General features: G+C 42.2%; 2 protein-coding genes across 2 annotated transcripts in view; both read left to right on the forward strand.

The window, feature by feature from the left end:
• The window catches only part of LOC109930964 (dynein axonemal heavy chain 8-like), a 2,199,840-nt gene that overhangs the window by 497,411 nt on the left and 1,675,200 nt on the right, over nt 1–27,229 (forward strand). The gene's annotated exons all lie outside the window — the stretch shown is intronic.
• Nucleotides 1–27,229, forward strand: part of LOC109918465 (dynein axonemal heavy chain 8-like) — an 876,900-nt gene that overhangs the window by 275,729 nt on the left and 573,942 nt on the right. The window contains exons 14-16 of the mRNA XM_048596621.1: nt 12,010–12,121; nt 13,262–13,449; nt 22,801–22,881. Coding sequence (XP_048452578.1) covers nt 12,010–12,121; nt 13,262–13,449; nt 22,801–22,881 — 381 coding nt within the window. The remainder of the gene's footprint in view (nt 1–12,009; nt 12,122–13,261; nt 13,450–22,800; nt 22,882–27,229) is intronic.

Here is a 27,229-nt window from a genome sequence, read left to right on the forward strand (position 1 = left end):
AACGTCAGCCTTTCTGCTCCTATGATGCTGCTTGGCCTGCTGTGTTCATCCAGCTCTGCACCTTGTTGTCTCTCATCTGTAGCCTCCCCTCTTCCTCAACACTACCGATCTTTCCACTGATCTTTGTTGTCTGCAAATATAGCATGCAGCTGCCATCCTGAAAAGTTCTGCCTTCTGCCAGTCAGCCAATCCTGTATCTATGCTGGTAACTTTTCTAACTGCTCTTATCTTATTTAGCAGCCCCCTGTGTGCCACCTCGTCAAAGGCCTACTGGAAATCCAAATAGATCATGTGCACTGGCTCTCCTTTGTATGACTTGCTCATTACCTCCTCAAAGAAACCAACATGACATCCCTTTGATGAAGCCATGCTGGCTCAACACTATATTATCATTACCTTTCAAGTACTCTGCAAGCTCATCCTTAATAATGGAGTCTAAAATCTTACCAACAATTGAGATCAGGTTAACTGGCCTTTAATTTCCCATCTGCCTCCTTCCCTTCTTAAACAGGGGTGTTACGTTAGGCATTTTCCAGTTCTCTGGGATCTTCCCTGACTCCAGCAATTCTTGAAAGATCGCCACCAATGCCTCCACAATCTCTTCAGCTATCTCCTTCAGAGGGGTTTAGTCCATTTTATCTGTGTAATTTATCCATCTTCAGACATTTCACATTCCCAAGCACCTTCTCCTTAGTGATGGCTATTGCACTCACCTCAGCCTGCTGACTCCCTTGAAGTTCTAGTATGCTACCGGTGTCTTCTACCATGAAGACTGACGTGAAGTATCATTTCTTTGTTCCCTATTACTACTTTTTCACTCTCATTTTCCAGTTATCCAATGTCCACATTTGCCTCTTTCTTAACTTTTATATTTCTAAAAAAGGCTCTTGCAATCTTTTATATTACTGGCTACCTTGCCCTCATTTCATCGTCTGGTTTTAAAAGGCTTCCTAATCCTGTGGCTTCCCATTACTCTTCATCACATTGTATGCTTTATCATTTGCTTTTATGCTGTCCCTGACTTCACTTGTCAACCATGATTACCTCATCCACCCCTTAGTATGTTTCTTTTTCCTTGGAATGAATTTCTGCTATTCCTCCCAAATAACCCCCAGAAACTCTTGCCATTGCTGCTACACCATGTTTCCTGCCAGGCTCCCTCGCAATCAACTCTGCTTGGCTCCTCTCATGCCTTTGTATTTACCTTTACTCAATTATAGTACCATTACTCTGAATCAAGCTTCTCCCTTTCAAACTGCAGAGTGGATCTTATCATATTATGGTTGCTGCCCCCTAGGGGTTCCTTCACCTTAAGCTCCCTATTCAAGTCTGCCTCATTACGCATCAACAAATTCAGAATTGCCTGTTCCCTAGTGGGCTCTACCACAAGTTGCTTCAAAAAAAATCTCGTAGCTATTTCATGAATTCCTTTTTCTTGAATTCCACAACCAACTTGTGTATGGAATGAGCTGCCAGATGAGGTGGTCGAGGCTGGTACAATTGCTACATTTAAAAGGCATCTGGATGGGTATATGAATAGGGAGGGTTTAGAGGGATATGGACCAAATGCTGGCAAATGGGACAAGATTAATTTAGAATGTTTGGTCAGCATGAATGAGTTGGACTGAAGGGTCTGTTTCCATCTGTAAATCTCTATGACTCAATGACTCTATAACAACGAGGAAGAAGCTGTTCTTGAATCTGTTGGTATGTGTTTTCAAATTTTTCTATCTTCTGCCTGATGGTAGAGGGTGGAAGAGAGTATGAGCGGGGTAGGAGGAATCCTTGATTATGTTGGCTGCTTTTCCTGAGGCAGCTGGAGGTGTAGATGGAGTCAATGGAATGAAGGCTGGTTTTAGTGTTAGACTGGGCTGCGTTCATAAGTCTCAGTAATTTCTTGCGGTCTTGGACAGAGTAATTGCCCTCCTAAGCTGTGATATATCCAGACAGGATGCTTTGCATGTGCATCCCTAAAAAATGGTCTGAGTCATTGTGGACATGCTGAATTTCCTTAGTGTTCTGAGGAAGTAGAGGCGTTGTTATGATTTCTTGACCATAGCGTCACCATGCATGGACCAGGATAGATTGTTGATGATATTTACTCCTAGGGGCTTGAAGCTCTTGACCATGTCCATCTCAGCACCATTAATACAGATAGGGCTTGTCCTCCACTCTATTTCCTGAAGTCGATGACCAGCTCCTTCATTTTGATTGTTTGATTGTTGATTTACTGTTGTCACATGTTCCTAATTACAGTGAAAAGTTTTGTTTTGCACGTGGTACAGGCAGATCATAACATACAAGGACGTACAGATCATAGAGCAAGGCAAACAAAGTGACAGCTGCACAGGAAGTGTACAAAAGCAAGATCAGCATTAGGTTTGAAATTTGAGAGATTTATTCAGCTTCAAATAACAGTGTAGAGGAAGCTTTTTTTTTAACCTGTTGGAATGTATGTAAGGAAGAGGTTGGAAGAGATTATAACCAGGGTGGCCTTTGATGATATTGGCTGCTTTTCCGCAGCAACGAGAAGTGTAGATAGAGTTAATGGATGGGAGGTTGGCTTGCATGATGGCCTGGGCTGTGTTCACAACTCTCTGTAGTTTCTTACAGCCCTGGGAAGAGCAGTTGCCATGCCAAGCTGTGATGCATCCAGATAGAATGCTTTCTATTATTTATCTGTATAAGTCGGTGAGGGTCCTATGGGCATGCAGAATTACCTTAGTCTCCTGAGGAAGAAGAGGCATTTTTGTGCCCTCTTAACCATCGCATCTGCGTGGGTGGTCCAGGAGAGATCGTTGGTTATTGTCACTCCTAGGAACTTAACGCTGTTGACCTTCTCCAGATCAGCTCCATTGATGTAGATGCAGTGTGTCCTCCTCCTTTCTTCCTGGAGTTGATGATCAGCTCTTTAGTTTTGCTGACATTGAGGGGGAGATTGTTATCTTTGCACCACAACACCAAGCATTCTACCTCCTTTCCTTATTCTATCTTGTCATTGCTTGATATCTGGCCTACAGCGGTGGTGCCATCAGTGAACTTGTAATAGAGTTCAGTCAAAATTTGGCCACACAGTCATGAGTGTACAGGCAGTACAGTAGGGGGCTGAGTACCCTTCTGTGCGGGAGGCTGATGTTGAGGATTATTGTGCAGGAGGTGCTGTTGTCTATCTTCACAGATTGCAGTCTATGGGTCAGGAAGTTGAAGATCCAGTTGCAGAAGGTAGAGCAGTGACCTAGGTCACAGAGTTTGGAGATTAGTTTGTTTTGGATTATAATGTTGAAGGCAGTGGAAGCCTAACGTAGGTTTCCTTGTTATCCAGATGTTCCAGGGAAGAGTGTAGGGATAAGGAAATGGTGTCTGCAAGGGATCGAGACAGGCTGGGAGGCTAGAGTTGATGTGAGCCATGACTAACCTCTTGAAGCATTTCAGCCATCGAGGTCAGAGCCACTGGCAAGTAGTTGTTGAGGCACTTTGCCTGTAGTTTCTTTGGTACTGGGATGATAGTGGTCTTCTTGAAGCTTCTAGCAAGGATTGTAGCAAGGAGAGGTTAAAGATGTCAGCGAATACTCTCGCCAGCTGGTCCACACAGGATCTGATTGCACGGACGTGGATTCTGCCTGAGTTGGTCACGTTCCATGGGTTCACTCTCGAGAAGGCCGATCTGACATCTGCAGTGGTGGCTGAAGGAACAGGTGCGTCTGGGGCTGTGGGGGCAGGTGACACCATTCCACTGGAACTCTGCTCGAACCAAGTGTAAAAAACATTAAGCGCATCAAACAGGAATGTGTTTTCATCTGCTATACTGTTCTGCTTCATTTTGTATCCTGTTATATTGTGTAGGCCTTGCCACAGGCAGTGGGTGTGCTTAGTTAGTGGTCAGTTCTGCTAATGTTGAGGGAGGGATTGTTGTCTTTTCACCATGCCACCATGCCACTAAGCTATCTCTTTCTTGTATTCTGTCTTGTCGTTGCTTGAGATCCGACCCACTACAGTGGTGTCATGCAAATGGAGTTATAAGTGAATTTTGCCACAACAGTTGTGAGTATATAATGAGGGGCTGAGTACTCAGCCTTATGTGGCAGCGGTGTGGAAGATTATCGTGGAGGAGAGGTTATTGCATATCCTTACTGATTGCGGTCTATGGGTCAGGAAATCGAGGATCCAGTTGCAGAGGACGGAGCAGAGATCTGGGTCTCGGAGTTTGGAAATGAGTTTGGTTGGAATTATGATTTTGAATGCAGAGCTGAAGTCAATAAACAGGAGTCTGAAGTAAGTGTCTTTGTTATCCAGATGCTTCAGGGATGAATATAGAGCCAGGGAGATGGTGTCTGCTATGGACCTATTGCGACAAGACAGATTATGGGGAAGCACCAATCATCACTTAAATCTACACTTTTAGTTCCACTGCCAGCTGTCAAGGAACTGTTTAGCAGAGTCCTAATAGATTGACCTAAAATGAGCAGTAGGAATCATTCATATTTTAATCTCCCTTTCCTTTCAGCTTTTTGGTCTTTCATCACTGCATTCTAAAAGCCTCCCAATCCTTAGATTTATTACTATTTCTGGCAACTTCATAAGATTACATTTTCATTTTACAAAATCCCAACTTCCTTTGAGAACCATGTTTTTGAGTTTCTTTGAGCACTTTGGAGGAAGGTACAGTTGCTGTAAATCATGTGATAGTTCTTTAAAGACTATCCACTGACTATGTACAGGCATTCCTTTTGATGTATATTTCTAAGCCACTCAGCCAATTTTTGTCTTTTGTCTTCATAACTTTCCCTTTTCAACTATGCTACTGCTTCTACTTCGCAGCCTTGACCATACTCATCCTTGACACAATGCATGTCCCAGGCAGGTCACATAGGCCTTAATGAGCTCACTGTTTGTGAATTTGACCATGAGATCAGCCGACTGTATTCTGCAGAAGTGGGCTTCCAACTGTCCAAGGTGCTTTTCCCAGGTGTCGCTCTACACTAGGTCATCTAGGTACACAATACAACTAGGTAAGCCTGCCAGTATCTGGTTCATCAGGCTTTGGAAGATGGATCAGGCATTTTGAAATCCGAATGACCTGGTTTAACTCTGACATAATCTGTCTGGAATTATGGAGGTAGAGATTTCTTCTATATGGGCAGTCATGGCAACTTGTCAACACCTCATGAGTAAATCTATCTTGGTAATGTCGGTTGCTTTACCTATAAAATGAATATAGTCTTCCAGTTGGGTTATCAATGGCCTGGATGGAGGCGCCAGCTGTAAACTCAGATCCAGTGCAGAGCAGCTAGCAGGAATATTCACTGACATCTTTAGCCTCTCCTTACATGAATCTGAAGTCACCAAGAGGACCACCATCATCCCAGTGTCAAAGAAACATCATGCAGTGTGCCTCAATGACTACCGCTCTATGGCTCTGACCTCCATAATTATGAACTGCTTTGACAGGTTAGCCATGGCTCACATCAAATCCAGCCTACCAGATTGCCTTGATCCTTTGCAATTCATCTACGAGTGGAACAGGTCCATGGCAGATGCCATCTCCCTGGCCCTACGCTCATCCCTAGAACATTTGGATAACAAGGATAACTACTTCAGGCTCCTACTTATTGACTACAGCTCTGCCTTCAACACCATAATTCCAAACAAGCTCATCGCCAAACTGTGAGACCAAGGTCTCAGCTGCCCCTCTATAACTGGATCTTTGACTTCCGTAATCAACCGAAATAAGCGACAACACCTCCGCCATGATAATCTTCAACACCGGTGTCCCACAAGGCTACATACTCAGCTCCCTACTGTACTCCTTATACGCTCATGACAGCGTGACCAAACTCCACCCCAAGTTTGCTGGGGACACCACTTTTGCAGGTTGGATCTCAAACAATGACAAGAGATTACAGGAAATAGATTGAGTGCTTAGTGGCATGGTGCAAAGGCAACAATGTCTCCTTCGATGAAAGCAAAGTGAAGGAGGTGGTCGTTGATTTCAGGAAATGGAGAGGAGGACATTCCCCTGTCTGCATCAATGGTTCTGAGGTGGAGCTGGTCAGAGCTTCATGCTCCTGGGAGTGATGATCACCAATAATCCGTCCTGGTCCATCCATCTTGACATGAAGGTCAACACAACAATGCCTCAACTTCCTCAGGAGGCTAAGAAAATTTGGCATGTCCAAAAAGACTCTTACCAATTTTTGTACATGCACCATACAAAGCATCCCATCTGGATGCATCACAGCAAAGTATGACAACTGCTGTTCCCATGAATGCATGAAACTACAGAGAATTGTTAGTGTAACCCAGTCCATCATACAAACCAACCTTCCATCTGTTAACTCTATCTATACTTCCTGCTGCCTGTGGAAAGCAACAAGCATAATCAAAGACCCCTCCCACCCTGGTTATATGCTTTTTGACCCTCTTCCATTGGGCAGAAGATATAAAAGTTTGAACACATGTGTGAACAGATTTAAGAACAACTTCTTCCCCACTGTTATCAGTTGGACCTCTCAAATGTTAATGTTATTCTCTCTCTGTCTCTTCACCTTCTCCACAGCAGTTGCACTATATTCTGCACTCTGTTCTGCTACCATGATACATCTTGTATGGTACAATCACACCTGTAGAGCATGCAAAACAACACTTTTCACTGTATTTTGGTACATGTGACAGCAATAAATCAAATCAAATCAAACTAAGTAGGAATCAATTCTAATCACCAATGTTGGCCTCACTCTGTCTTTCTCCAATTGAATCCCTCTACTACCCTTATTGTCACAGTTGATAGCAATGGAGTAAGCTGACACTTGTTGGTTCCGTTCTTATCACTGGTATTGCTTCATCATGTTGACACACAGCCTCTGCTTTTTGCATAATCTGGTTTTCAATCATGTAATTCATTTTACTATGTCTATTCACGATTTTATACAGGCTACTTAACTGAGTCTTTCAAAGGTTCACTTGGCTGAAAGTTTCAGGACCTGCTTTGTTAGTCTGCTTTTTCCTTCATTACTGTTTGGGAGATTTTCAACTGTTCTCAGGCCACTTCACAGGCTGTGAGTTCCTCCTGGAACTCTGCTAAGAAGTCTGCCTGGACACTTCTTCTATCTGTCCTAAAAACATCCCTTGGTGCCTGTAAAGTCGTTTAAATGGACTAAAACTGGTGCAACTTTTGGGTAAGTCCCTGGTGGTAAATAGAAGGTGATCTCATAATTTATTCCAGTTACAATAACTGCAACATGTCCACACAGTACCTTGGCAGTGCCACTACCTTGGGGGGATCTGTGTCTATTCCTTACTTACAGGTCTGTGAGGGAGTTCCCATTTCCTTATCAGCGCCTCACTTTTAATAAAGTGGCATTCAGAAATGACTTCTACCTCAACTCCAGTGTATGTGGTCTGAGCATGTGTTTCTAACGGTGGGTCAACTTGTTGGAATGCTACCAAATTATTTCTATTTTTTACCTCCTTGGGACCTCCTAGACTTCCAAGATGGTGGTGGCAGAGTAAGTAATGTTCAAGATCCTGAGTCCAAGTCTCGTCCACTCTGTCTGCATTTCTTTTTTCTTCATTTTGTTGTTTTATTTTCTTCTCCTTAGTAATTTTACTTACCTTCTTGTGGAGGGCTTAGTCATGGTGTCATCGGTGTCAGTGGCATCGGTGGCGGCGGATGCAAAACAGGGAGGCAGTTTGGGCCCAGTAGGGGACCTAGCAGCATCTTTAGCGGCTTTCTTGCTGTGTTGGGCCTAGCATCAAGTATGAGCCCAGTTCAGGACTTGGCAGCATCAGTGGCAGTTGACAAGATCGGTCCAGTTTGGACTCATGACAGTGGGATGTCGGTGGAAGCAAGATGGCACCAAAGAATGGCGATTTTGTTCCAGTGTGGCAGTGTGGTGAAGGGACCTGAGCCTGGCCAACAGCTTTGTCCTGGTATTGGACTCGGCATCGCGGTGGAAAAGCCTGGATCCAGGCCCATGGCTAAGAACATAAAGGGACGACTGTAAAGTTGAACTTTTAATTTTATTTCCTTACTTTCCACCTTTATATTCTATGTATTGGATTATTTTCTGCATTTTAAGATGGCGCTGGAAAGTGGTGACACGATACAACACTTTTAACCGTATTTGTAACACGTAACAATAAATAAATATTAATAATAATAGACTTCTGAAAACCATTTTAGATAGCCAGATCAAAGTGTCTTTGTTTGCACTGCCACCTGAGCCTCCACTGGCTAAGATCAGAAAGCCCATGAACACAGAGTCAGGCAAACTATGACCCAATTTCTCCAGCAGCTGTTCGGTCAGCCTGACCTCATGAGCTTCGCAGAAACTACTGGGGATGCTATGTACATTTCATCCTGCCAGATTATTGCCAAGAAGCAGGTTAATCCTGTCCACAGTCATTGGTGCCGACACAAGGTCGCACTCCAGATGCACCCAGTAAAAGGGAATGGGCATGTAGCCTCCTTCAATCACTTTTACCATCATCTTGCCACTGACTGCCCTCTCTAGTGGCAAGATCAAACAGCATTGGAGTTTGACTATCCCAGGCGTCCATCTTTATCACTACAGGCCAGAGAAATGTGCTCACACTTCCTTTAGATTCAAAATCTTGGTAACTCTTCTGTAGAATTGATTTGTTGAACCTCATCTATATTCTCAGGAGTTCCCTCACGGAAACCTGCAGTTGCAGTCAGAGCTGTAGCCTGGTCTGCTCGGCTCTCTGACTGACACCTATTTTCTGTAAGAGGTGTACGTGCTCCAAAAAATCTCACTGTTATTTCCCTCCAGCAGTTTGGCCCAGACATCGTATTTAGAACATGCAGGTTTCTTAGCCTCACCTTCATCTCAGATCATTATTTCTTTCCTCAGGAGGGCTCCTAGCATCTGAGCTTTCCCACTGGTTTCCTATCAGTCTTCTCCAATTCTGTTCTTTCTTATGGCTTGGGATGATGAGGGGAGAGTTTATATGGGAATAAGGATTTGTGGATCAGCACATAATTCACCAGCTTGTGTGGTGACTTGCCTAGACCATTACCCCCTCATCATCCTCAGTTTCTACTTTTAAGCAATTAAAATTCCAGGTTTTCTGGCTTTTGAGTGAAATACTAATCCCAACTGCCTCATTAAATCTTTTAATTATTCAAGGCACAGGCACTTAAAACCTCAAAGGTAACTTTCTTTAATTCTCATTGAAAAATGTTGGCTTTGAATGCAGATATTTGCACACCCTAATAGTGAAAAATCAAGAAAGACTTTTTCAGATTTTTAAAAACTTGGCTTTAAATTGACAATTTATCCACTCAGGACCTTTGTTTGTTGGTTCAAATCGTAGCATAAGCCCCCAATTTGTTATGCCCAGACCCAAGGCAGCGTTCCCCAGTTTGTTACAATTCCAGATATTAGTAATGCACACATGCACACAGATCAGAAAAAGAGGTACGTTTAAAAACTTCCAAAAGGAAATTTAGATAAATCAGTATCGGAATTATTCATGAAGATTGGATAATTGTACATTGCGGCAATTGTAGTGGAGGATATCAGTATCATTGGCATGGGTGGTTGTATAGTCAATTGCAAACTTCTTAGTTTTTCAGGTCAGTTGAGGTTCTGTTGTTCTGATTCCTTTTGACCATGACTGGATTCCACCATTCAGAGTACGAAAGAGTCCTTTTATTGTCCTGTTTCATCTTGACTGGTTTACCAGCTCCTCGATTGTTAGCACTCAGAGTCATAGAGTAAGAGGATAGAAAGAGGCTCTTTGGCCCACTATCTTTATGCCAATCAATGAACACCAAACTATTCTGATCACATTTACCTGCACTAGGTCCATAGCCTATTATGCCCTGGCATTTGAAATGCTCTTCCAGCTGGTTCTTAAATATTGCGAGAGTACTTATCTTCAACACCCTCTCAGGCAATGCATTCATATGTCTACTAAATTCTGGGTGAAAAAAATGTTTTCCTCTGATCCCCTTTAAAGTACTTACCCCTCACCTTAAACTTACGCCTTCTGGTCTTAGACATGTCTATATGGGGAAAAGATGCCCACAGTCAACCCTTTCTATGCCTTTTATAATTTTGTATACCTCAATCAGATCCTCTCTCAGACTCCTCTGCTCCAAGGAAGACAAAGCTAGCCTATCCAGTCACTTTTCAGAACTGAGATTTTATGTCCCAGGAAACATCCCGGTGAATCTCCTCTGCATCCTCTCCACTGCAATCACATTCTTCCTATAGTGTGGTGAACAGAACTGCACACGGTATTCCATCTGTGGCCCAGCCAATGCTCTATAAAGTTGCAATAAGTTTTCCCTGCCCCTGTATTCTACACCCTGCATAATGAAGGCAAGCATCTCATATGCCTTCTTCACCACCTGATCTACCTGTGTTGACACCTTCAGGGATCTTTGGACTTCTAGACCAAGGTCCCTTTGTTCCTCAGTACTCTCTTGGGACCAACCATTCATTATGTGAATCCTTCCCTTATTCAGCCTCCCAAAACGCATCACCTCCCATTTACCAGGATTAAGTTTTATCTTTCTGCTCAATTTGCCAGGTGAATTAATAAATCTAATCTCCCTTGCCTACTGTAGAAGCCTGAGATACATCTCATCAGGCCATGGGGATTTATGCACCTTTATGCCTGCTAAAATGTCTAATACCTCCTCCTTACTCATTGTAACATGCTCTAGAAACTCACCATCCCAACTGAAATCTCCAGCTGCAATATCTTTCTCCGTTGTGAATACAGATGAGAAATATTCATTTAAGACCTCATCCACATCCTCTAGCTCCATACACAGGTTGCTGCTATGGCATTTAATAGTCCCCATTCTATCCCTGGCAATCCACTAGTTCTTAATATATTTATAAAATGCCTTGGGGTTTTCCTTATTCCTTTCTGCCAAAGATATTTCATGGGCCCTCTTTATCCTCCTAATTTTATTTAAGCAATGCCCTACACTCTATATCCCTGTTTTTAATGCACTGTACTGAACATATGCTTTCTTCATTTTCATTATCAAACTCGCAATATCCTTTGACATTCAGAATTCCCCAGACTTGCTGCCTGTGCTCTTCATTCTTAGAGGAACACACTGGCCTTGAACTCTCATAATACAAAATTAAAAGACTCCTATTTTCCAAATGTGCACTTACCTGCAAGTAGCTGCTCCCAGTTTATATTTGCCATATCCTGTCTAATGATATTGAATCTGGCCGAACTCTAACTTAGAAACTTCTTCACTGTCCTCATCTCTTTTCATGAAGACTTTGAAGCTTAGAGAGATGTGATCACAATCACAAAATGTGCATTCACTAACACTTCAACCACTTGACTGGCTTCATTTCCGGGAGTAGGTCTAGCACTGCTCCATCTCGAGTCGGACTATCTATGCACTGCACAAAAAGCCCTCCTGGATGCACTTTAAGAATTCCACCCCATCTAATTCTTTTACTCTAATTCAATCTGAGTTAATTTTAGCAAAGTAGAAATTGTATACAACTATAACCCTATTCCTTTTATACCCATCTGCAATTTGGCTCCATGTTTGCTCCTCTATCTCCTTCTGACTGTTAGGAGGCCTGAAGTATAATCTCAGCAAAATGATCGCCCCTTTTTTTAATTTCTAAATTCTACCCAGATGGCCTCATTTGAAAAGTCTTCTAAGACATTGTCCCTCATTACATCAGTGACGGACTCCTTTATCAATAAAGTAATGCCCCCACCTCTCTTACACACACTCATCACATCTGAAACTTCTATATCCTGGAATGTTGAGTTGCCAGTCCTGCCCTTACTTCAACCATGTCTCAGTGATTGCAACAGTATCATAATCTCATGTGCCGTTCAATGCTCTGAGTTTATTCACCTTAGCAGTCAGGCTCCTTGCATTAAAATTGGAGCAGTTGAGATTTCTGGTCCTCCCATGTGTCTTACCTTGCCCATGCTCACCTCTAATCCTTCTCTTTTTGGGAGAAAATACTCCTTGCTTATTCCTGCTAGGTAAAATCCAAGCAAATTTTTCTTAAAGCTTCTGCAGTACCTGCAATGGATGGTCGAGAAGACAAGTCTGCTGCAAGCTTTTATTTTATTTCCAAGTGGACTTTTAAGCTGGGTAACTGTGTAAGTTGAAAAGTCATCAAATTCTCCAGTAATGAGGTTTAGGCTATTTCAGTTCCCAAGACTGATTTAAATTGCTCGCATTTCACTTGATCCCACAGAATGTAAATCAACTTGCCTTATTTTTGCCTCTTCTGATCACACTCCTTTAGTCTGCTGGCCTGCTCTGACGGGAAGGCCACTGCAGCTTCCTATTGAAGCGATGTGTTAATATTGCAATTAGGGTTCAATATGCATATGGAGGTCAACGGCCCAGCTGGCTGTGGATGTATGCGCTTGCATTCTGACTTTTGGCATCTCCACAGCAGGTAAGCATCTTCAACAAAATGAGCTGTCCATCCTACAACTGTTCATGGATAGGTAAGGCTAGAGTCACCCTGATTTGTAATCTGCTTGGAAGAAGATTGTCTATCTATTGTTAACTAAATAGTAGTGCAGGATTTGAGGGATTCAATAATAGAAGCAAAACCAAAGAATGGTCATGAAATTCTTATAAGCATATGGCAAAACTGGGTTTTTTGGTGGAATTTATTCAAGCCCAAATAACGTTTGCACCTATAAGGGGAAGGCAATGGCCTCGTGGTGTTATCACTGGACTGTTAATCAAGAGACCCAGGTAATGTTTTGGGGACCTGTGTTTGAATCACAGCAGATGGTGAAGTTTGAATTCAATAAAATATCTGGAATTAAGAATCTAATGATGACCATCAATCCATTGTTGATTGTTGGGAAAAACTCATCTGGTTCACTAATGTCCTTCAGGGAAGGGAACTGCCATCCTTACCTGGTCTGGCCTACATGTGACTCCAGATCACAGCAATAGGGATGGGCAATAAATGCTGCCAAGCCAGTGACACCCTCATCCTATTAATGAATAAAGGAGAAAAAAAAAATGGTGTAAAAGACAACCAGATGTTTCCTGAAGATTGAGCATAAATTGAAATCTATAGATAGATGTTTGGAAGTGAGTTCTATTTACATGTTCAACTAATAGGATGAAAATTTTACAATTGTCCACTGTTTAGTGAAATGATTATTTCAGCACTGTAAATTTATCTAAGTTAACAGTTATTATAAAAATATATTGCAGCATTATGTTACATATCTGAATATTATTAACAACATTTTTATATAGTGCTTCAAGCAACTCTTTTGGTACGTGATCCAGAGACTGGAAAACTCTATTCGAACTTTGATCATAGAATTCTTGAGATCCTTCGAGAGTCTAAGTGCATGTTAAAGATGGATTTGGAGATTCCAGAGATAGCCAAACGTCTGTTAAAAATTGAAAATACATTAAAATCTAACTGTAACAATTTGGAGGTAGGTCATATAGTATTTCTTTGTGAGATATGGTGAGGATGTATTTTGCAATTTCTAATTGGATGCTCAATGTAGTTCTACTCCATTATGCCATTACAATTATCAATATAAAGCAAAATTGTAGGACAGAATTTTACATGGGTCTGAGTGATGTGGCCTATGGGGAGATGTGTGGTAGAATTGGGCAAGGCCCATCTTGACATTAAGATCATCTCTCCCTCCATACTTTATACTTTTCACAAGCAGCTTGGGTGAAATTCTCACCAGGCTGTGAATTAATTAATGGTCATCATTGATTATTAAAAGCCATATTAATGGCATAACTTGCCTCATTAATACTTAGCCTCAGGAATTAACATTAATATTTAGCATCAGAAAAACTCAGCAAGGAAACCAGAGCAAGCACCTGACAGATATAACTTGCCACTTGCTCTAAAAGGCCTCCATGTTGAATACCACCAACATCTCATGGCACCTGCCACAGACACCCCACATCCAGCCACATTGGCATCTGACATGTGCCAACCTCTAAGAATCCTCATGGCATATCTCCAGCCCACTTACAGGATGCTTCAACACTTCAGTGCTGCACCTGCCAACTATCATTGTACTTCTCCAGCACTCAGGGACACACACCCAAGTGGAAACATCTTCACTCTATCCACTCTGTCCAACTCATTCAAAATTTTGAACACCTTAATCAGATCCCCTCTCAATCTTCTCTCTAATGAGAACAGTCCCAACTTCTTTAATCTATCCTCATAGCTGGTGTCTCATATCTGGAACTATTCCAGTAAATTGCTTCTGCAGCCTGTCCAATGCATTTGTATAAAGTAGTACCCATGGCACAGTAGTCTAGCCGAGATCTAACAAGTACCTTTTACAAGCTCAACATTACCTTCATGTTCTTGTACTCTATGCCTCTATTACTAAAGCTGAGTACACTGTATGCTTGAGTTACTGCTCTCTCCATCTGTTCTCCCACTTTGAATGATCTGTGCACATATTTTATGACAGACTACATATACAGAGAAAGAATCAGCTTGGCTTCATGACGATAATGGATGCTTGTGGATGTGGTGCTAATCAAGCAGGTTGCATTGTCCTGGATGATATCAAGCTTCCTGGGTGTTGTTGGAGCTTGCTCATCCAGGCAAGTGGAGAGTACTCCATCACACTTCTGATTTTTGCCTTGTAAATGGTGGATAGGCCTGGGGAGTCAGGAGGTGAGTTACTTGGTACTAGGGATTCCTAGCCTCTGATATGTTCTTGTAGCCACAGTGTTTATATGGCTGACCCGGTTAAGTTTTTGGAAACCCCCAGGATATTGACAGTGGGAATCAGGACACTATGGCTCTATTCTCTCTAGTTGGGATTTGGTCATTGCCTGGAATTTGTGTGGTGTAAATGTTGCTTGCTACATTTCAGCCCAAACTTGGTCCAGTTCTTCCTGGGTTCGGGCATGGACTGGTTTGGTATCCTAGGAGTCCTGAATAACGTTGAGCATTGTGCAGTTATCCGTAAGCATTCCCACTTCCGACCTTATGATGGAGTGCAGCTCATTTATGAAGCAGCTGAAGATCATTGCGCCTAGGATACTACCCTAAGGATCTCATGTAAAGATATCCTGGAACTGAGATGACAGCTCCAAAAACCACAGCCATCTGCCTTTAAGTAACATATGACTCCAACCAGCAGAGAGATTTCCCCTATTTCCATTAACTCCAGGAGGAGGTGTTGGGTGTTTTGAAGAGCATTAAGGTAGACAAGTCCATAAGACCTGATGGGTCTATCCCACCACACTGAGGGGGGCGAGGCAGGAAATAGCTGGGACTTGAACAAAATCATTGTATCCTCTTTAATCACAGGAGAGGTCCCAAAAGACCAGAGAATAGTTGTTGTTGTTCCTTTGTTAAGAAGGGCAACAGAGATAATCAGGGAAATTATAGGACAGTGAGATTTATGTCAATGATATGGAAATTTATGGAGAAGATTCTTAGAAAAGGATTTACACACATTTGGAAAAATATGTATTATTTGCGATAGGCAGCATGGCTTTGTGTGGGAGAGGTTGTATCTTAAAATCTTGATTGGATTTTTTTAAGGAAGTGACAAAGATATTTGATCAGAGTAGAGCAGTAGATGTTATCTACATGGACTTTAGCAAGGCCTTTGACAAGGTCCCTCATGGCAGGCTGATGCAGAAGGTGAAGTCATATGGGATCCACAATGAGCTGGTAAGATGGATACAGAACTGGTTTGGTCAGAGAAGACGGAGAGTAGTGGTGGAAGGGTGTTTTTCTGACTCGAGATCTGTGACAGGGATCAGTGCTCGAACTCTATTGTTTGTGAGATATCTATAAATGACCTGCAGGAGAGTAAAGGTTTGATTTGATTTATTATTGTCATATGTACCTACGTACAGTGAAAAGTTTTGTTTTGCAAGCAGTACAGATAGTCCATAAAATTCAAGGAAATACAGATCATAGGGTGCTTAGACGGAGCGAGGCATACAAGGTTACAGCTGCACAAGAGGTGCACAAAGCAAGATCAACATTAGGTTTGAATTAGAGAGGTCTATTCATCACTCTAATAACAGCAAGGAAGAAGCTGTTCTTGAACCTGTTGGTATGTGTGTTCAAGCTTCTGTATCTTTTGCTTGACCTAAGAGCTTGGAAGACAGTATTACTAGGGTGGGAGGGGCCTTTGATGATGTTGGCAGCCTTTCTGTGGCAATAAGAAATATAAATGGAGTCCATGGATGGGAGGTTGGCTTCCGATATGGCCTGGTCTGTGTACAGAACTTTCTCTAGTTTCTTACGATCTTGGGCAAAGTAATTGCTATTCTAAATTGTTATGCACCCGGATAGAATTCTTTCTGTGGTGCTTCTGTAAACATTGGTGAGGGTCCTTATGGAAATGCCGAATTTCCTAAGCCACCTGAAGAAGAAGAGGTGTTGTTGTGCCTTCTTGATTGTTGCATCCACGTGGAATGTCCAAGACATATTGTTGGCTAACATCACTCCTTGTTACAGCCTTGGTTCAAACATGGACAAAAGCGCTGAATTCCAGAGGAAAGGTGAGAATAACAGCCCTTAACAAAAGGCCACTTTCAACCAAGCATGCCTTCAAGAAGCCCCAGCAAAAATTGAATCAATGGGAATCAGTGCAAACTCTCCACTGGTTGGAGTTGTACCTGGCTCATGGGAAGATTGTTGTGATGTTGGAAGTCAGTCATCTCAGCTCCAGGACATCTCTGCAGGAGCTCCTCAGGCTCCTCCTACTGGGCCCAACCATCTTTAACTGCTTAATCAATGACCGTCCCTCCATCGTAAGGTTGGAAGTTGGGATGTTCGCCATTGGTTGGATAATATTCAGCACCATTCGTGGATGAAGGAAAATCCCAAGGCTTTTTATACATATATAAAGAGCAAGAGGGTAGCCAGGCAGAGGGTTGGCTCACTAAAGGACGGGGAAGGGAATTTATGCGCGGAGCCAAAGGAAATAGGTGAGGTATTAAATGAGTACTTTGCGTCAGTATTCACCAAGAAGGACTTGGTGGATGATGAGTTGGGGGAAGGGTGTGTAAATAGTTTGGGTCATGTTGAGATCAAAAGGGAGGAGGCATTGGGGGTCTTGAAAAACATTAAGGTAGACAAGTCCCCAAGGCCTGATGGGATATACCCCAGAATACTGGGAGAGGCAAGGGAGGAAATTGCTGGGGCCTTGAGGGAAATCTTTGTATCCTCACTGGCTACAGGGGAGGTCCCAGAAGATTGGAGAATAGCCAATGTTGTTCCATTGTTTAAGAAGGGTTGTAAGGATAATCCAGCCAATTACAGGCCAGTGAGCCTTACGTCAGTGGTAGGGAAATTATTGGAGAGGATTCTTTGAGACAGGATTTACCCTCTCTTGGAAACCAGTGGGCGTATTAGCGAGAGGCAATGTGGTTTTGTGAAGGGGAGGTCGTATCTCACTAACTTGTTGGAGTTTTTTGAGGAAGTAACGAAGATGATCGATGAGGATGTAGTCTACATGGATTTCAGTAAGGCCTTTGACAAGGTCCCTCATGGCAGGCTGATACAGAAGGTAAAATTGCATGGGGTCAAAGGTGAGCTTGCAAGATGGATAAAAATCTGGCTCGGTCATAGAATACAGAGTGTAGCAGCGGAAGGGTACATTTCTGAATGGAGGGCTGTGACTAGTGGTTTTCCTCAGGGATCAGTGTTGGGACCTTTGCTGTTTGTAATATATAATAATGATTTGGAGGAAAATGTAACTGGGCTGATGAGTAAGTTTGCCGATGACACAAGGGTTGGTGGAATTGAGGATAGCAATGAAGACCATCAGAGGATACAGCAGGATATAGATTGGTTGGTGACTTGGGCAGTGAGAGGGCAGATGGAGTTTAATCCGGAAAAATGTGAGGTAATGCATTTTAGAAGGTCTAATCCAGATGGAAAATATACAGTAAGTGGCAGAACCTTTAAGAGTACTGATAGGCAGAGGGATCTGGGTGTACAGGTACACAGGTCACTGAAAGTGGCAATGCAGATGGAAAAGGTAGTCAACAAGGCATATGGCATGCATGCCTTCATCTGCCGAGGCACTGAGTTTAAAAATTGTCAGGTAATGTTGTAGCTTTATAGAGCCTTGGTTAGGCTGCATTTGGAATATTGTGTTCAATTCTGGTCACCACACTACCAGAAGGATTCGGTGGCTTTGGAGAGGGTACAGAAAAGATTTACCAGGATGTTGTCTGATATGGAGGGCATTAACTATGAGGAGAGATTGGAGAAACTTGGGTTGTTCTCACTGGAACAACAGAGGTTAAGGGGCGACCTGATAGAGGTCTACAAGATTATGAAAAGCATGGACAGAGAGGACAGTCAGAAGCTTTTTCCCAGGGTGGAAGAGTCAGTTACCAGGGTTCATAGGTTTAAGGTGCGAGGGGCAAGGTTTAAAGGTGATGTAAAAGGCAAGTTTTTTACACAGAGGGTGGTGGGTGCCTGGAACTCGCTGCCGGGGGAGGTAGTGGAAGCAGATACTATAGTGACGTTTAAAGGGTGTCTTGACAAATACATGAATAGGATGGGAATAGAGGGATATGGTCCCCGGAAGGGTAAAGGGTTTTAGTTGTGACAGGCAGCAGGTCAGTGCAGGCTTGATGGGCCAAAGGGCCTGTTCCTGTACTGTAATTTTTCTTTGTTCTTTGTTTGTTCTTTTATCTCAAATTCTGAAAGAGCCGATGTTCAATACAACAAGATCTGGACAACATCCAGGCTTGAGTTGCTAAGTGACAAGTAACATTTCATAGAATCTTAGAATCCCTACAATGTGGGAGTGGGCCATTCTGCTGCTCAAGTCTACACTAACACCCTGAAAAGCATAGCACCCAGACCCATCCCCCTCCTCTATCCCTCTAACCCTGCGTATCCCATGGCTAATCCACCTAACCTTCACATCTTTTGACTGTGAGAGGAAACTAGAGCACCTGGAGGAAACCCACACAGACACAGGAGAATGTGCAAACTCCACACAGGCAAGTCGCCTGAGGGTGGTATCGAACCTGGGCTCTTGGCGCTGATTGCAGCAGTGTTAACACCTGCACCACTCAAATGCCAAGCAATGAACATCTTCAAAAAGAGACAATCTAACCACCGACCTCGGTATTTAATAATGTTCTGATCACTGAATCCCCACATTCTTGGTTTACCATTGACTGGAAACTCAACTACGCTCATCATATAAATCTGTTGTTACAAGGGAGGATTAGAGACTAGGAATACTGCGGAGAGTATCTTCCCTCATGATGCCTCCAAGCCTATCCCCACCTACAAGGCACAATTCAGGGCTATGATGGAATGCTCCCCACTGGCCTGGATGGCTGCAGCTCCAACGATCAAGAAGCTTGACAATCCAGGAATAAACAAACCAGTTGATTAGCACCACATCCACAAGCGTTCAATCCCTTCACTACCGACACCCAGTAGCAGCAGTTTATATTATCTGCAAGATGCATTGCAGAAATTCAACTTCCTTAGGCAGCACCTTCTGAACCCATAGCTGATTCCAGCACCACTTCTGAAAGAAAAAGGTAGCTGATACATAGGAGCACCACCACCTGCAAATTCCCTTCCAAGCTACTCAGCATCCTGACTTGGAATATATCGCTATTCCTTCACTGCTGCTAGATCAAAATCCTGGAATTCCCTCCCTAACATCATTGTGTGTCAACCTACAGCACATGGACTGCAGTAGTTTAGGAAGACTGGTCACGAACACATATCCCTGAAGCTGGCAGTGAAGGTTAATAGGGTAGTTAAGAAGGCTGACAAGATGCTTGCCTTTATCAATCGAGACAAAATTATAAAAGCAGGGAGCTTATGTTGGAGCCGTAAAGGACTTTGCTTAGGCCACAGATGGAGTACTGTATGCAGGGATGGGTTAGCCATGGTAAATGTGGGATTATGGGCATTAGGTGGGTCTGGGTAGGATGCTGTTTGGAGGGTTAGTGCAGACTCAATGGGCCAAATTGGCCTGTTTCTGTGATATTGGGATTCTATGATTCCTGTTGGGAAGGAACTGGCATCCCTTACCTGGTCCAGCCTACATGTGACACCAGACCCATAGCAATGCGTTTGACTCTTAACTGCCTTCTAGGCAATTCGAGATGGGCAATAAATGCTGGCCCAATCGTGATCCAAGGAGGCACAATCTTAAGATGAAAGGCAGGAGATTTCGAGGGGACTTGAGCTGGCCCAATCGTGATCCAAGGAGGCACAATCTTAAGATGAAAGGCAGGAGCTTTCGAGGGGACTTGAGGATTTCTTTTTACCCAGAGGGTGGTAGGGGTCAGGAATGCACTACATGAGAGGGTAGTTGAGGCTGATAACCTCACACCATTAAAAAGTTCTTGAATGAGCACTTGAAACGCCGTAACATTCCAGGCAATGGGCCTAGTAGTGGAAAGTAGGACTAGAGTAGATTTAGTCTACTTTTGGCAGTACAGACTTGATGGCCCAGTTTCTGAGGAAGGGTCACCAGACCCGAAATATTAACTCTGTTTTTTGCCTTCACAGATGCTGCCAGACCTGCTGAGCTTTTCCAGCAACTTTGTTCTTGATGGCCCAAAAGACCTCCTGTACTGTATGATTCTAAGACCTCTACTTGCAGACATGGTGCTGTTAGTTTTATGGATGCTTTGATGACCAGCGCTGTCTGAATTTCAGTCAAGACTCTTAAGTGTCTGACACTGATAACTCGTGTTCTTTCATATTCGCCCACTGATGCTTAAAATCATGCTGTCTTCATGTACTGTTGTTGTGATGTAGGTCTTTGCCTCCAGCAGGGTGTTTGTACTTGATGAGGCAATATTTATGTTAGCTGATGTAACATGGACACAGGCACAGAGATTCAATCGATCTTTATTTCAGCTCTTGGTATACACATATACTAGAGTTACATGCACTTCAGTATTGGCTAATTTTAAGCTATTCAGTTACAAAGAGAAGCACACTTCCTTCATCATTTCATGCTTCAAGTGGCTCCAGTTAAGAAGAAGTCTGAGACCTTTATCCTCTCAGATCGCGTGTTATGATATGGGATGATATCATAAGCATGTTTCTTAAAGGTATACTGTATACAAGATGTGGGACAGAACATAATACTCGCACTTGCAATCTGTCCCCCATTCAGCTGCAGGTTCAACTTCACCGTTCCATATTCAGGCCTTAGTCTGAGTGAAACGTCACCTTCACACTGTTTTCTGCCCCTTCAATCACATTTTTGCTGATTGCTAGGGAACAAGACTCATGATTGGAGGAGCAGATCCTTTCCAATGCATCATTTTCACTTACTTAAATGTTGTTAAGAGAGTAGCAGAAGTCAAATCTTTTCATCTTACACTCATCAGATCTAGGATGCAGCAAACAGACCTGAGAAAAGACACACTGAAGTTGTCAGCATGAGAAGAGGGTGCTGATTATTTGGGTCACATTGATATGGAGATGTAGCAAGATCAGTTAACTGTCAGTCTTAGAGCTCAGACCAAGCCGGTAGACACTGATTGTCAGGGAGTGGCCATGGGAATGCAGCAGAAATTGGCAGTCTCCATGGCCCTGTTTTTCATGAAAAAGGTACAATATCTGTATAAATTCCTTTTGTCTTCATATATAGAGTCCTACATACTCATATACATAGCTTTTAGCACATGCGAATATATTTCATGGCAAGACTGACTGATGATCTTAAATTGGTTTCCATTGTAATTTTCAACACAGTCTGGATTATTTAATAAATGATTTACGATAGCAGAATCATATCTAATGTTCTGAGGGTTGCAAGCATGAACTGCTTGAGCACAATTGGAATGCTGTCTGCTGCAAATGGTCATCAGGACGTGTTTGATGTAGTCCGTCAGTTGCTAGGAAGTAAGCCTATATAACTGGCATCACATCGAACTGAAACATATATCACAGAGAAGATGTCTCAAAAACCTGAGCAACAGGTGAACCCACCTACTTATGCTGCACGTTTGCAGTTAACCCACAAGCAGTTTACTTCACTAACAAGGACAAAAACAAAGTTGGTGGAAAATCTCAGCAGGTCTGGCAGCATCTGTGAAGGAAAAAACAGAGTTAATGTTTCGGGTCCGGTGACCCTTCCTCGGAACAGTTCTGAGAAAGGGTCACCTGGAACCGAAACGTTAATTCTGTTTTATCCTTCACAGATGCTGCCAGACCTGCTGAGCTTTTCCAGCAACTTTGTTTTTGTTCCTGATTCACAGCATCCGCAGTTCTTTTGGTTTTTACTTCACTAACAAGATTCTGTTGTCAAGTCAAAGGTGTTTTGTCTACCTCAGAAATGTCATGTGTGATTTTCATTGCCAGTGTGATACCAGATATGTTGGTTTGGATTTATAATGGTGACCATGAAACTCCCAGATTTTAACTAGAGCTCTTTAGATAAAGAAATATGTCATCCTGGTTTGGTTATATAGTCTTACTTCCTAGCAACTGACAGACTACATCAAACAACATGTCCTGATGACCATTTGCAGCAGACAGCATTCCAATTGCGCTGAAGCAGTTCATACTTGCAACCCTCAAAACATTAGATGTGATTCTGCTATTGTAAATCATTTATTAAATAATCCAGACTGTGTTGAAAATTACAATGGAAACCAATTTAAGATCATCAGTCAGTCTTGCCGTGAGGTGTATTCGCAAGTGCTAGTCCTTTGTAAAATTAGGGATGAGAAATAAATACTATCCTCTTCAATTATGCTCATATCCTAAGAATGATTAAAAATAAATTAAAACATTTCTTCTTTTGTATTCCGAAAATCAGTCTGTTCTTCATTCGTTTGAGACTGTGTGCCAAAGAATTCCTTCTGAGTTTATGGCATTGATAACACCTAAAGTCAACAAGGTGAGTACTAAATTGTTCAGGTAAAAATAAAAGTCATTCTATAGTAAAAGCAAATCACGCGTACATTGATAAACAAAAGAAAAATATTACAACCGCGTTGCTATCCATTTATACTTACAAATGGGTTTCTTATGGTACAAAACTGAGCAATAACAGATGAATTGGCAATTATATTGCCTTTGTTTTCATAACCAGAATATAGATGGCTAATTTTAATTTTATTGCAGTATGAAAAGCTATACAATAGTGTGTCAGCAGTCCATTTTACATCTTCACAAATGTTCTTTTTGATTAACATGTAACTTATGTCAGTATGTTCTTTTGGGGGGGAGGCTGGGGGCAGGGGCGAGGGGAGGCTTCTGGCTTGCTGTTTAGTTTCAATTTGGGTTTACGTCAGAATAAAATTGCTCAGTGGAGGGACAGTGCAAATATAATGGGTCAAAAGGGCTTCTCCACAAACCTAAGCCAGGCTCTAGTAGTTAATGTACAAAGACAGATTACAAAAACCTAGCTTCTATTTCTTTAAGGTTAGACAATTCAAGGATGTTTTACTCATTGAAATTGAGGCTTCAGAAAAACTTTAGATAAGTATCACAAGTTTAATTCCCAGATGTAAGCAGCTTAGTTACTAAATAGGTTTGTCCAAGAGCTGCTCCTCTCGTTCTTGGATTTATGTGTGTTTCATTTGATATGTATAAGATGATGAAGGAACTTTTATTGTAGATGCATTGTCATTTGCTACTACAGAATTTGAATATTGCTGAAACAGAACATTTTGCTGAAGCTTTCATCCTAGAGTCATCAGGGCAATTTGCATGAATATCAGTTTAAGGGGAAACCAACATTTATTCAATATGGGAGGAGAATACTGATTGGTTGGTAAGTGGGCTCTGATCAGTTTAGGTGTTGCCATAGAGAATGCACCAGTTAATAATGATTGACAGTTAACTATTAGCCTTTTTATTAGTGTTAAACCAGATTGACTCTGATTGGTCAACACATTACCCTAAACAATGAATCAACAAATGGCTATCATTTATTTTGATGTCCTGAAGATACAGGTACAGTGCACCAATATTTACAGCCAATAACGGGGAAAAAAGTTTTTTTATAAAAGCAGTAAGAGTAGTTAAAAGCCCACTGCAGTTAACTGCATAAATTTGAATCTAGTATCCAAAAAGAGATGAATTACCAGACATTCAAAGCAGATTTTTCTTCCCTTAGAAGAAACAGAATGATGAAAATTTACTTTCACCTGGAAGTCTGCACCAGAAACCAAAATTAAGACTTCTAGAAGTGATTTTAGCAGTTAGTAAACGTCTCTTTTGATGATAATGTAAAGAAAAAACAAATTAAGGGAGATATTTAGATCTAAATACATTGATTGGAAAAATCAGTAATTTCAAGTATCAGAGCCTAACAGTAAAATTAATGTTTTCTTTTCAATAACTTTGAGCTAAATAAGCAAGTTTATTTTGTAATTAGGGATACTTTATTGATTTGAATTGGAATTTCCAATGCTGTAAAATCATCAGATGTGAGAAAAAGAGCATAAATCTAACCACATGGTGTCAAATCCAGTATCAAAGTACCTTGGAAGTAGGGAACATGGGCATATATCTGTACATTTGGCAGGTCTGGTCATTAAAGGAACTGTCTTCCTATTGACAAACATGGCTGGCTTTTGATGCACCACTCTGGTTCCAATATCAGTGCAGTTGACTACACCCTGCCTCTACTATGGCTGCAAAGTTGACTGTACCTGGCTGTCTGACTCCATGTATCTAAGGGAAAGTACACAAGTTGTTGAGCCACAGTGAAAACGGCATTAATCATCTCCTGGGTAGAATTACGTGCATGCATTTGGGATTCCACAGAAGTTCTAAGTGGCTCCCTGAAACAATCGACACACATAAAACTTGAGGACCACTATTACACTCAAGGGATCTCCAATAGGATTTCCTCTCAACCTTTGTAGATGCTGGTGCTAATCTGGCAGTTGACAGAAATGGATCACATCTTTGAAAGGAGGTGGTTGAAATAACTCCACAGAGGCCAGTATCCCATCACTAAGTCACCCTTTATTTACATGTGGGAAGTCTTTGAAACTGACCCAACTTCATCAGAATGAGCAGAGCCTCTGACACACCTCTTTTTAATCTGTTAGCCAAGGCCCCCTGAATGGGCCAGATTAACAGCCCAAATTAGGAAACTCATATTCTATGAGGTCCACCTGGCTGATTTTGTTACAACCCTTACAGCGGTGATGTTGTGGTTAGGCCACTGGACTAGTAATTGAGAGCCCAAGGCAAATAATCCAGTGTCAATGTTTGAATCCCACTACAATGGACAGTGAGATTTGAATTCAATAAAATCTGGAATTTAAATCCACGCTAATGGCAACTATGTCATCATTGTCAATTGTCATAAAACACCACTAATTCACTTATGGCTGTTAGGGAAGGAGATGTGCTGTCCTGACCTGGTCTGGTCTTCAGTTGACCCCTGATGCACACTAATGTGGTTGCCTCTTAACTGTCCTCTGAAATACTCTAACAAACCATTTTGAATAATTGAGACCCTAACACAGATCCTTGTGGGACAGCCTGATCACATCCGTCTTCAAGAGAACGATGATGAAGGTATGGGATCCAGTAGGACGGACTGTGAGCTGCTTGAGCAAATTGACATGGGGAAAGATATGGTATTGGAGATGTTAGCAGGTTTACAGTGGACAAATCTCTGGGTCTGGATGAATTATATCCCAGGCTGCTTTGGCAGGCAAGGAAAGAGATTGCAGGGGCACTGACCCAATTTTTAATTCTTATCTGGCTGTGGGGAAGTACCAGAGGAATAGAGAGCAGCTAATCTGGTTCCAATATTTAAGAGAGGTTGTAGAGATAAGCCAGAGAACTACAGACTACGAGTCTCACGTCAGTGGTAAGGAAACTAATGGAGAACATTCTGAAGGAGAGCATCTATCTTCTTGTGGAGAGACAAGGCTTGATCAGGGAGAATCAGCATGGCTTTGTCATTGGGAGATCATGCCAAACAAATTTGATTAAATTTTTTGAGGAGGTGACCAGGTGTTAGGCTAACGGTAGTGCAGTTGATGTAGTTTATGTGGATTTCAGCAAAGCCTTTGATAAGGTGTCACACAGGAAAGTTATCAAGAAGAAAAATACATCCCAGATACAGGGTCATTTGATAAAGTGGATTCAAAATTGACTCAGTTGTAGGAGGCAGAGGGTGATGACAGATAAAAACCGAAAGAACTGCGGATGCTGTAAATCAGGAACAAAAACAAAGTTGCTGGAAAAGCTCAGCCAGTCTGGCAGCATCTGTGAAGGAGAAAACAGAATTAACGTTTCGGGTCTGGTGACCCTTTCTCAGAACTGATGATAGATAGCTGCTTTAGTGGTTGGAAGCTGTGTGCAGTGGCGTACCACAGGGATCTGTGTTGGGTTCCTATTATTCATTACTTATATAAATGACATATATGACATTGTTAGGGTTGGATTAGTAAATTTGTGGATAAAGCAAAGATTGGTCAGTTGGTTAACAATAGGATTGAGTGTGTTGGGCTACAAGATGATATAAGTAGGATGGTCAAATGGGTGATGAGGCAGATGGAATTTAACTTTGTAAACTGTGAGGTGATACACTTTGGAAGCAGTAATTTGACAAGGCATTATTCAATGAACAGCATAGCGCAAGAAAGTTCTGTGGAACAAAGGGACCTTAGTGTTTGTCTATAGGACTTTGAAGGCAGAAGGGCATGTTAGTTGAGTGGTAAAAAAAATGTATGGGACATTTGCCTTTATCAATTGAAGCATAGATTACAAAAGCAGGGAAGTCATGTTGGAATCGTATAGAACTTTGGTGAGACCAGAGCTAGAGTACTGTGTGTAGGAAGGATGTGATTGCACTGCACGGGATGCAGAGGAGATTTATCAGGATGCTTCCTGGGAAGGAAAATTTAAGTAATGAGAAAAAATAGGATAGGCTTGGATTGTTTTTGTTGGAGCAGACAAGACTAAAGGGGATCTGATGAGGTGTACAAGATTATGAATGGTTTGGACAGAGTGGATACGGAGCAGCTGTTCACCTTAGTTGAAAAGCCAGTCACGAGGGAGATGGGTTCGAAGTGAAGGGCAGGAAGTTTGGCAGGATGTGAAGAAAAACATTTTTACCCATAAAGTGGTGATGGTCTGGAATGGGGTTAAAATTGTTTCAGAGATAGTAGGAACTGCGGATGCTGGAGAATCTGAGATATACAAGGTGTAGAGCTGGATGAACACAGCAGGCCAAGCAGCATCAGTGGAGCAGGAAGGCTGACGTTTCGGGC

This window comes from Rhincodon typus, chromosome 5 (genome assembly GCF_021869965.1).
Source record: "Rhincodon typus isolate 14 chromosome 5, sRhiTyp1.1, whole genome shotgun sequence".
In the NCBI taxonomy this organism is placed as follows: domain Eukaryota; kingdom Metazoa; phylum Chordata; class Chondrichthyes; order Orectolobiformes; family Rhincodontidae; genus Rhincodon; species Rhincodon typus.